The sequence below is a fragment of the Formica exsecta genome, unplaced genomic scaffold (genome assembly GCF_003651465.1).
Source record: "Formica exsecta isolate Colony F162 unplaced genomic scaffold, ASM365146v1 scaffold314, whole genome shotgun sequence".
Taxonomy (NCBI): domain Eukaryota; kingdom Metazoa; phylum Arthropoda; class Insecta; order Hymenoptera; family Formicidae; genus Formica; species Formica exsecta.
In genome coordinates this window covers 799882-812584 of record NW_021850397.1, presented here as the reverse complement: position 1 = coordinate 812584, position 12703 = coordinate 799882, and the positions used below count along the sequence as shown (strand labels likewise).

Sequence of the window (12703 nt, the reverse complement as noted above, 5' to 3'; positions counted from 1 at the left end):
TACCTCAAATCTTTCGATAATTCGCAAGGGACAAAGTAAAACTTAGAATTTTTTCGTTGGAAAAATTCAAACTTGTTTTATTTTCTCTCTGCAATTATTTCCTTTAATTTTCCTTATTTCTACAATTGCGATTGAGAGTCACGTTTCACCTGTCTTGGTCATTATAATTCTCTCTCCCCTCGCTTCTTCATCTCTCAAGTTTCCCTATGCACGATGCATTCTATTTGTCTTTGGTCGCGCTTTTATTTACCGACGCTGACGTTACTCTCGGGTTCGATCGCCCTCAGCGAGGACGAGGATGAAATGACATCGTTATTTCGGCTTAGCGACAGTTTTCACTCCAAGCCGGAGTGGATGGATTATTGATCCAAGTTCTGGGACTGCGGGGATGTGGCCGTAGGCAGGTACCAACATGCGCATGCCGCATCAACCTACAGCTACACTCTCGCCCTCTCTCGCCCACCCCATCGTCGCCCCGTTCCTCTTTGCAACCTTCCCTCCACGACCCTCTCGTCCTTTCACCGCTTCACGCACCTTTCCTGCCCTCCTCTCTCTTCGTGTCCCCTTTCGTCGTCCTTCGCAACCCTTCGCTCCGCGATTATTATATTTTCTTCTGTCTCTTTTACTCTGTCTGACATACTCTCTCTTTCCTTCCTTCCTCTCCTTCTTATAAGCACAAATTATTGCTTCTTTTTATATATTGAAATTTTATTCCTTTCTTCTGACTTCCTTCGCGTCGTTTTATATCTTTCGTTTTTTTCAAATTTTCATTGTTTTTATGTACGTATACGACGAGATCATAATTATATCATAATTATGGTGATCTTGGCGAACAAGAACATCCGATCCATATCGCTCTTTTATGTCCGTTTTCAGCTGCCTCATCACATCTTTTCTTTTTTTGCTATCTTCTCTCTCGGCTATTGGTAACTTTTTTCCTCACGCATTATCATATATCTTCTGATTTCCCCATATTCTATGGCTACATTATGCCTCTCTTACGATCTCTTTCTTACAGAAATTTATAATACGACGCGTTTTCCCCTTCGAATAAAGAAAATGATGTTATATCTTAAATATCTATCAAAAGATTCTTTTGCTTAACGACAGATGTAAATTCTATCTTGTAACTTGCACACTTGCAATTTTTTCTTCGTACGACGCACAGAAACAAGTTTGCATTCAATTAAATACCGCCGCGCGACGCGCACTTTACTCGCTAATTGCGTACGCTGCCCATTAACAGCGCGCAAACGCTCTCTTCATGAGAGCCGATGTTGAAATTTATTTCGTGCATTAATAATCCAGCGAGTTTGCCGGTGACATAAACAGTTCATATTGATCTTTCTTTTCCTCGAATGTCCCCAATTTCTGTAATGTCAATATTATGTACGAACAATCGTACCGTTTTAAAAATAACACAGATAATTTTCTTCAAAGTAAGTTCTATAATAAAGAGATCCTCGTACGCGCTATTTATAATCGCTATTGCAGATCCTTTTAATTTTGCGAACGCCCGATTTATCGTTACGAGATAACGGTGCAGCGTGAATAAATTCGATTAGGCGTTAATTAATATATATGGTTTGGCAGGTATATTTATCTCTGTTAATTTGGTACCCCCCCTTTACGAGACATAAAATACGGATGTATATAGTTCTCGATTATTTTTCAAACTTATTTCGCGAGCAATAAATTACCGCCGTATTTCCGTATTTCCGTGTTGCATTTTGGGGGCAATTTTAGCGTTTTATCAAATTTACAACGCAATCTCGTGGCAGATGGTACGACGAGAAAATCGATCGTCGGTTTCATCCAACAAGCGACACACGCGGCTCATTTATATGTATTACGTAACACATACTTGAGAGAGTGTAGAGAATATTATTATTATTATTTGCATTACGGAAATTATGTACTTAAATAATATATCACACATTAGCTATAAAGAGAGAAAGAAAGAGAGAGAGAGAGAGAGAGAGAGAGAGAGAATACGGCTGGAGTTAATTTCACGTTACTCTATATTTACTGGAATTAATTTCACGTTACTCTATATTTATATGTCAAGCTTTCTGTACAGAGAGAGAAAGAGAGAGAGAGAGAAAGATCAATATTTTCTATACTTACGCACTAGATTCTCGGCATAAATGTAAATGTTTAAGTAAATTTGACGAACGCTCGACTAACATTTGCAGCGACAAATTCTGATTTGCAGCGCGAAACATTTGTGAAGGACCCATTTGCCGTATCGCACCGCGACGAACAAAGTACGCTACAGATGACCCATCAGTATTTCGGAAAGCCGATAATCCAAACATTGTCGAGTACTATGTAGTACACACGCAAGAGTCATGCGTATGCGTTCGCGTGTAATTGTATGTTCGTCGCACACACACACACACACACGTGATTGTCTGTGTACGAACTTTCGTGTATACGGACACCGGTTCAATTATGTGAATATTTAGAGACGATGACCCGAGTCTCCACGAGACGAGAATACACGTGCGGCGATTGATCGGACGCTCGCTCGTCCGTATATTTACCGGGCTCTAAACCGGTATCGGCGATCGAAACTGATCTCGTAAACTCAATTTCGGACCTGCCAATTTCGAAAGAAAACCTTATCTTGCATATCAATTTTTAAGTGTCGATATCGCGAATCCGCCATATCGAAATTCTGTTCATGTCATCCCTCGATTTCGAGGAAACCAATCGCGCTGTTACTGGCAAGCGAATGTTTCGCTGATGTTCATAATAGATACGATATTCCCTATAAAACATGTATGTATTTTGCAAGGTGCGTCACGCACGGCATGGGAACGAGTTGCGTGGGGAATCCCGCAGACAGAATTCTATGAAATTATTCGAACCCCCATCTGGTTTGCATTATAATCGTCATAAATAACAAATTCGCCATTGATCCTGCGAAATTGAACCCGCGGCGTGCGTTCAAACAGACAATCTCGTTGCGAAAAACAATAGTTTTAACACATGAAAAAGATAGCTTGGTGTTTCAAAAAAATTACAAATAATATAGCACATACTTAGCGTCTCGTAATATCTTTATACAAGAAAATGTAATTTGTTCTTTATTATCAGTTTCTTTTTTTTATCGAAGGAAGTATTATTTTTTTATTGATACTCGAAGTTAATATGTTCGTATCATTAGAGAGCCAGCAGAAAAGCGATCATTAAAAGAAATCGTAGACAGTATCAAACCTTCATAATGGTACGGTCAATAGCTTCGGGGACACTTTTTGTCCATTTTCCTCTGCGGAGTTAACAGATTCAAGGTAATTTACCATATTTAGGACGCTATTAATGTGAGCAATAATCATCAGTATAAGATACATTATATCTGTTAGATTATAATATTATGTAATCAAATATTAATTAGTAAAATATTATCGGCCAAATAATTTCGTAAACGATGATTCCCGACATCAAAGGACATGTAAAGTGCTCTTAAATTAAAAAAGTAAAAAAGATCGTATATTTTTGACAATTTTTTGAAAATATTTATAAAAAAATATATTGAATATACATACAGATATATCCCTATGCAAAGAAGAAACAAAACTAGATTTTATTGCCCCTTCAAGCACAGTCCTCTATTTATTTCTGTTATCTGCCATGACTAATGGTGATCTGGAGAAGCGATAAAAGAGAAAGAATATGAGGGAACGTTGGAGTGGCTTTTGATTTGTTCATAGAACAAATTCCTGCATCGCGAAGAGAAACAAGACTAACTAACATAAGAGGGAACCTGCGACATCAGGGACGTATATCGTCGCCGAGATCGGCGAGAGGAGAGCTTCCTCGAAGTGCATGTCGGGGCTCTATAAATACAAACGGACATTTAAGGCCTGTAACCCCCGCCCGTGGAGAGCAGAGAATAGACGTATAACGCGAGAGAGATGATGTGCACACGTGTGTGCACGCTTTTGCGCGCTCGTATGAACAAGAACCCATGAACCACGTATAGAGATATTATACTTCGTGTCTACGTGTGCGACATGTAAAAAATCATGTCCGATTCGATCACACGGTCCAGAATTACAGAGAGAATCATGAAATTAAAAATCATCAATATTTATCAATTTTTGTTACAACGAAAAAAGAAGTTATATTTAAATAAATATTTATTGCCCCCTGTTTTATTTTTACCATTAATATAGCTGTTTAGTATTGAGAAAATTAATTAACCTGAAAGACTTAGCTACGCCAAATCGTGATCGACAGCATATTAAATCACGATAACACCTGTTACAGTATGTACCTGTTACAGTAAAATTGTTGTAAATAGACTTGTCGGAATTGATGCGTTTCCGATAAATAACTTTACGTAGACGTAGCTATTTACCAACTATAAATAGAACGTACGTAGCATGGAAAGATATCAATAAAGCGTATGTATATATAACGTGAATGCAGCGTAAACATCTAATCTTCGATATCGCGATCAAACTGGGATATTCAATAGAATTTAATTAACACAAAACGATAAAAAGAAATGTGTGTGTGTGTGTGTGTATATAATTTGTGCGATTGCCTTTAATTATTCATGCGAGAGTTTTTTATACAACCGTGCTTGAATTGTCAGGCCAACGAAAATAAGGTCCTTTCGGAAGGAGCGAGCCGTTTGTCAAAAATAAATTACTATTATCATTTCCGCATACACGAGACGTGGACGTTGGCTTGCAACGTGCCTCGCACGAAACGTACGTGAGAAAAAACCGTATAACGCGAGAGAGATGATGTGCACACGTGTGTGCACGCTTTTGCGCGCTCGTATGAACAAGAACCCATGAACCACGTATAGAGATATTATACTTCGTGTCTACGTGTGCGACATGTAAAAAATCATGTCCGATTCGATCACACGGTCCAGAATTACAGAGAGAATCATGAAATTAAAAATCATCAATATTTATCAATTTTTGTTACAACGAAAAAAGAAGTTATATTTAAATAAATATTTATTGCCCCCTGTTTTATTTTTACCATTAATATAGCTGTTTAGTATTGAGAAAATTAATTAACCTGAAAGACTTAGCTACGCCAAATCGTGATCGACAGCATATTAAATCACGATAACACCTGTTACAGTATGTACCTGTTACAGTAAAATTGTTGTAAATAGACTTGTCGGAATTGATGCGTTTCCGATAAATAACTTTACGTAGACGTAGCTATTTACCAACTATAAATAGAACGTACGTAGCATGGAAAGATATCAATAAAGCGTATGTATATATAACGTGAATGCAGCGTAAACATCTAATCTTCGATATCGCGATCAAACTGGGATATTCAATAGAATTTAATTAACACGAGACGATAAGAAGAAATGTGTGTGTGTGTGTATATATAATTTGTGCGATTGCCTTTAATTATTCATGCGAGAGTTTTTTATACAACCGTGCTTGAATTGTCAGGCCAACGAAAATAAGGTCCTTTCGGAAGGAGCGAGCCGTTTGTCAAAAATAAATTACTATTATCATTTCCGCATACACGAGACGTGGACGTTGGCTTGCAACGTGCCTCGCACGAAACGTACGTGAGAAAAAACGAGAAGAGAAAAAAGAAGGTTTATTACGACCAGGATTATGCGCGTGAAAAAACATTCGCCGAGCGGAAAATATCTCTTTCAGAAAACCACGCTTTTTTCCAATTTTTAATATCGCGCTGTATTACGTATCCCATGATATATATTCTGCGATTCCGCGAACTTTCTGAGCGAGCACAAACGGTCGCAATTTGCCTTTGAAAGGAAGCCCGCTCGGGCGTACGAAATTTCTCTTCTTCATCAAAAACGAGGGTCCTTAGGATCCCTTGGCCTTTGTGCGAGGAAATGGAGCGACTTGCAAGGACATCGTAATACGGTAGAGCCTTGCTTCACTCGAGTCTTTGTCCTATAAAGTGATAACGCATCCGCATCAAAATAAAAATTTGCTCTCCCCAAACTCGTCATCTTACGAGAATTCGTGTTCACTAAATTTACTGTAATTGTCGTCGTTGCTAAATCTATAGTCGCCTTTGCGCTTATGCAAAGCTCTTTGAACGTCTACTTAGAATCTCGTTAAAGAGCAAGAAAACTGCTGGAGACTATAAAGAAAACGAGTATGCTTCTTCTTGCGACAAGGATTCGACGAGCTTGAACCAGAGAATCCGTGAAACCGCGCGCGTTTTTCGGTGTATTTAAGGCCGCACACGCGGTAACGCCCGCAACGCGCAGTAAATGGCGCAGCAAATGTCTTTCGTAGGCTCGAAATCTACCGCTAAATTTATACGAAGGAAGAGAGGAAGCCCACGCGGAGGTCCGCGAAGAGAGAAGAAGCAACGGAGGCACTCCTTTCGACCAAGAAAAGAGCAAACGTCGGAGCTCTCTCGGTGGCGTTTTTGCGCGAGCTTATGGTCGCGAGTTTAAACTTAAAGAGATAAATCCCGATGTTGGTCTTGAATATCTCTTTTCAAAAGAGATGAAGAAATTATAAAAATCGCAGGGAGAAAAAGCGATTATTATAAGAGAAAATAATGGCTTGATAATAATTGAAAATAAATTGAATAAGCCCAAATGATATATAGAGATTATTTGGAAATAAAATAATGTTAAAAAAAGGGCGCACAGTCTCTCTGCATTCATTACGTTTTCGTAGAACGACGATGAAATTGTGCGCTTTAATACATAATTAAAGTACATAATTAAGGTTAAAAATTCCACATACGTTCCGTAAATGCGATTTGCCATTAACGCCAAAGCTACCGGCGTAGCCGGTATAGCCGTGTTATCGCATGACATTTCGCACGATCATCGTCGCAAATGCAAACGCGCTGCGCGGGCTATACAATTTGCGCACGAAAGGATTGAAAAATCGACGGATAAACGTTAAATGAGGCGCCGACGAGCGCACCGTTAAAAATCATTGTTGGCGCAATGCGGAAATCACGTACGATACGAGCTCTCCCCCTCTTTTCCTCCCTCTCTTTAAAAACGCCGCGGATTAATTTTAGTATATCCACACGGAGAGGTAACATATTATAGAATTTTGTTATCCCAAATGCAAAGACATTTTGCACCAGCGCTTTAAAAAGAGAGAATCTTAATTTTAACAGATTTGTTATAATCAAGTTGTGGTATCGCGATATCTTTTTTTATCAATGGAATTCTTGGACACCACATGCTGTGAAGATAGAACGTAAGCATGTGTTTCCTTTTATTGATTTTTTATGTGTCTCTAATTAAATATGTAAACCACGTTGTTGAGACGTACCTAATTGTGAATCCCAAGCACACAGCCACATATAGCGATTGTAACAATACTTTCGTGACGATAATGGTAATAGCAGTGAAATATTATAAGATATTTATGAGAAAACGATGTACATTCGGAAAGAATATATTACTTTAAATTTTCAAAAATATTACATGTTCAAAAATAAGCTCGTTTTTTTTCTCAAATTAAATTATATAGATTTTTAAAAATATCTCCCTCAGAATCGCCGAATATCCCTTTAATGCCAAGTTCTTTAGCCAACTTGAAATTGATTGACATTTTCGCTATAAAAAAAAAATCGCAAAAAACCATCGTTAAAAAAAGTGTTAGTTTTACGGTCCGCCTAGCAACCGTCGACTTCGGTCTGTCCGATAATTGAAGGAAGGAAAATATAAGCGGAGGAGGACGAGCACCGTTAGACCAACGTCCAGGAAGTATGCAACGACGACGGATACGCGCAATCTTAATCTCGTGAAACGCGCGACATCGCGAAGCGGAAATCTGACCGAAATGGAAGGCAGTTGTTTTACAAGCGCATTCTTATCCCAAGCTGCATGCCAATCATATCTCGGCTGTCGTGTCCGATACTCTCTCATACGGATACGCTAATAATTACATATATCAGACGTAATCGTACGCATACGTTAATGCGTGCTGTTAAAATGATCACGCGTTGAAGAAGCATTCGAAAAACTCATCAAATCTTTCGTGCACGGAGAAAGGGGTCTCGTCTATTGTATCTCCCATTAATAGTAGCGATAAATGGCCGTTTACGATCGTACCTCGTGATTTACAATTGGCGATTTAAGAAAGTGACGACTCACCTTTCGCGAGACGGTTCAGGATGAGGTCCTTGTGTTGCGCGGTATGAGGCTCAGGAAGCACGACGAGAAGATAACAGCCGCTCAGGGGCGACGGCGGCGGATGCTGTTGCTGTTGCTGAGCGGTCGTTTGTACCGGTACCGCGGCGCCGGTATTCGGCGTGCTGGGAGACGCATTCTGTTCGACGTTCGTCGACATGGCGCCCTCCCCTCCTCCTCCTCCTCCACCCTCCCCGGTGGGGTCCGTGGTACTCATTGCTGCAACATTATAATAGAAGTTATATGATTAATCGATATTAATATGGGAGAATCAATTCTGTTAAATATTGATAGAAATCAATATATTGAAAAAGAGATTTATATTCCTCGCGTCCAAACAAATGTATGTGAATTTCAAAGAAATTTATGGAAGGATAATTTTTCTTTTTACACTGATTATTATTTTTGCCATTTTTATTAACGAACATATCTGATCTGTCAGACATTAATGATGATTTCTCTTGTCTCAGTGATTAATCTTATGTAATTATGGTAATTTATTCTTAAATCAGATAAATTAGATTTAGATATATATTGTATTTTCAATTATGTATATAAAAAAATATATATATACGCGCATATAAAAGTGCAAGTGCAAAACGTCTTATCATTGAATGCTGATCACTAATTAATGCCATGTTAAGTGGTTGTCAGTCCACTTGTTTCTACTTTTTCATTCAAATGTAATCAACTTTTTACACCGCTATATTTATTCCTCTCTTTGCTGGCTATTAACGCTTCAATTATCGATATAGTTAGCTTTTATCTCACAAAAATTATGTTGCTGCAACGAATCTTGCCGAAAGGAAGAAAGATATACAAAATTTAGAAGAAAGGCCTTTGTAACATTCTCATAAAAATAAATTTCTAAATTTTTTATTAAGAAGCTAGGCAGCAATCTAATGTTACCACGACTATTGCTTTCTATTAGTGTACACACGTCGCATGCGTGATGCTAATTGCAATTAACGCGTTTGACGCGCCGCGAGAGAGCGAAGAACGAAAGTTGCAGCCTGCATCAGATGATTTATGTTCCACTATCACTCGAGGATTATTCGTTAAATTTACCTCGGTCCGCCGCGCCATTATACCATTCCTATACCCTTCTATATACTCGGATGCTCCATCTGCATTGCGTACGAGATGAAACGGACCTCGGCGCCGAAATAGAAGTGGCGAGGAAAAGTCTAACATCGCGCGAGGGATTTTATACAAAGTGCCGCTCTCTCGCCTTCTATTCGCTCTTCTTCTTTTAAGTCGAACGTGATCGCGGATCGTAATCTCTTTCCGTTGAAGACAATATTATCCTCCTAATGCTCGCTTTATGGACGACGACCGTATGTACCGGCCAACTTTGTGACGATACGATCAATCGCTCGCGTTGGCGTCGAAAAAGTCATGGTGAGAAAAAATGCGTGACTCGCCGCCGGGAAAATTGAGAAAAAATTTAATTATCGGGTAATTGCATCAAAGAGAATATTCTATTCTTTGATCTCAAAAAATTACAATATCTATGGTAATTTTTGGATAGTTCTCGACAAAACGACATTTTTCGGAGTCTATTTTTTTTAACTGTTCGACGAGAATTTCGCGAAAATTCTAACAGGAATTCTGTCTATTTGAACTTAGGAATTTATATAAAGATTCGAAAAGGAAAATGTATGCCGGTCGGCAAAGAGCTCAAGGCGAAGGGAAGTAATAGAGAATAGTGTTGCTAACCTTCCTACGAGCTAAGCCGAACATCGATGAGATTCTCGTCGAAACCTTACGAGAGATCGAGCTTTCCGATAAAAGGGAAATCAGTTCCCTAGGAAGAGCTCACTCGCGAAAGGAAGCCTCACGTGGAAAGCTCGCGAGGAAATCCGCGAGCTGTCTCAAAATTCTCGGATCGCGAACAGAGAATATCGTTACGATCTTGCGAAGATTGCTTCCTGTTCGCCGGGGCCAGCATTGCGCAGGATTTACTACGAGAGCGGCGCTCTCAATTCTACATCCTGCCGGGCGCAATGCGCAGGACGAGAGAGACACCGGGTTACCCCCCGCGCGTAGTCCAGTCTTAGATCATTGATCCAAATTCTGACTGTGGAGACGACGAGGGAAGACGGCCAAAAATGTTCTCGCTGACCGAATCGCTATCGATCCACGTAACGACGATTTGTACGTGTTTCGTTCAGCTAAGAAGGGATGACTATCCGTATCCGGTCAGACATGCACATCGGGAAAGAACGATAAGGGTACCTGATCGTGGCTCGAACACTGTCGCTGGAGCTGTTACTCTCTCCCGTTGATTTCCTTTCGAATATTTTTTCCTCCGACGCGAAACGATCGAGAACGTCGGGTCGCACTATCACGGGGGAGAAACTTTCGGTGGCGAGACCGCCCCACCACGATAACCGCGACTGCAGTGCAACCCCTTGGTAACAAGTCGCCCCCTCTCGCGGATTGCCCGACAACGCGGCCGATAAAATCCATACGTCATATCGTAGGCGAGAAATATCATCGGCGTGAATTTCGTCATTAGAATTGCATGTTCCCCAAACCCATCCGTCACGGTTGTTATCGGTGACCCGGTTAAACAGGCGGTCGCCGACACATAAGGGATTTCGATCGACCAAGTCCCTAGTAATAACTCACCTAGTTACTCGTTACGTCCTCCAGTAATATTTCAAATGCCGGGAAGTCTCGACAATCCGGATTCCAGATAACCAGGTATCCCGAAGGGCCGCCGCTGCTGTTGCCGCGATGCCTGTGTTGTCCTTGAAGAGCCGAAATGGCCAGGGATGTCCTTCGGAGGGATGAGTCGCGCGTAAGTCGGAGACGGCACGTCACCAAGCTGTCCTTGTCCCTTCGTCCGCTCGAGACCCGGCCGGGGCCCCACCTTTCGTTTCCTTTGCGCGCCGCGAAAAGTACTGTGCGAGGTCGGCGATTGAGAATACTTGGATGAGATTAAAGTATCGAGAATATAGGGAGAAATATATAGCAAATAAAAAAGATAATTGAGGCAGATGACAAACAGAAATATCGAGGCAAAGACGATCACACGGAGAGATTTAAAGAGAAAGGCGGAAAGAGGAGAGCGGAAGAATGACAAAGCGGTTAAAGAGCAGAATAACATAGAACGAATGTGCGAAATGTATATAAGTATGTGTATATACCGAGGACCGGGTACGTTGATGCTGGTCTTCTCCGAATACAACAGGGTTGCGAGCGAGAGAGGAAGAGAGACAGAGAGAGGAGAGAAAGAAAGAGAGAGAGAGAGAGAGAGCTACGTGAAGACCGGCGATCGACGGACGGCCTCCGACAACGCTTCGTCGTCCGATGCGGAAGCCTCTCCGTCGATGTGGAAGTACGACGCGAAATCCTCCTCTCCTCTCCTCGATGGGATCTCTTCCCTGCTGTCGAGAACGACGACGACGACGACGACGACGATGATGATTACGACGACGTCGATGACGAGTGCGACAACGATGACAGTTCTCACAATGCTTGTTGCGGCCCCTCGATTATCAAAGCTCGGCAGCAACACACTCGCGTTGCGGGCTGCCGGCTCTCTGACTCGGGAGAACTCGCGGCTCTGCGGCCCCCTGCGTCGGCGGCGAACCCTCCCCGTCTCCCCCCGGGCCCCCCCTTTCCCTCCCTCTCCCTCCCTTTTGTCGCGACGCACCGGCACCCCCACTAGTCGCATACGGCGCGCTTGGTCTTCCGCGCAGCCGGGCCTACCGCCGTCATCGCGCCGCCGGTCTATACACCACGTCAGGGACGATCACGACGTAGAACACACTTCTGGAGTCTGTCTGGGTGTCGCGCGCGAACCAGGGGGCAAGGGGAAGGCTGGCACGCGGGGGGAAAGGCACGATGCGCGGCCATCGCGCCGGTCGCGCGGAGGAACCGGCGACCCGGACTTCGCCGGAAATGACGTAACGACCACCAGATCGTGGGGGCTGGCTTTTCCTTCCCTTCCTGAAAAAGGGTCGTCGCCGAGTAGGGCAGAAATAACGAGAAGAAAGATTGGAATCTACGTGTGCGAGGATAATGGGATAAATCGGCGAACGGGATCGTAATGTCTTGGATGTTACCTCAGATAATAACGATAATGGAGCAGGTGATAGATAGATGGGGCAATTAGTGGTCGTCGTTGTGGTGCTGCCCTCCACGATCGTAAGATTATCCCGCATTTATAGATTGATCAGAACATTGCAGCAACATTGCAGCAATGTTCCAGATATTTGCACTTTTAAATCTCAAGACGATTTTATTGGATTATAAATTATGAATTTGCTAGAATAACGAGTCGAATAAACGACCAAACTAGGTGACCTTGCGGAGGTTGCTTCCGACTCAAGCGGATGATGCAATTAATGACAAGTGGAAATCGAGTAATGCGTTATTTCCCTCTTCCTTTTCCCCGCCCTTTTCCCGTTACATTACCGTACAAAACAAGTTTTTACTTTTGCTCATTTTGCACCATTTCCGCATAAGACCGGTAATTAATCAATCGACACGATCGCTTTGTAAGCCCTATCCGAGGTTGACACGAGGTATGGCCAAAACGCAACGTACGAC

At 41.9% G+C, this 12703-nt stretch overlaps 1 protein-coding gene across 1 annotated transcript in view; it reads right to left on the bottom strand.

Annotated features, from left to right (window-relative positions):
- The window catches only part of LOC115237944 (microtubule-associated protein futsch-like), a 45873-nt gene extending 34171 nt beyond the window's left edge, over positions 1–11702 (bottom strand). Inside the window, 3 exon segments of the mRNA XM_029811351.1 lie at positions 8105–8359; positions 10775–11075; positions 11296–11702. Coding sequence (XP_029667211.1) covers positions 8105–8357 — 253 coding nt within the window. The 5' untranslated portion in view covers positions 8358–8359; positions 10775–11075; positions 11296–11702.
- Between the last annotated feature and the right edge of the window lie 1001 nt (positions 11703–12703).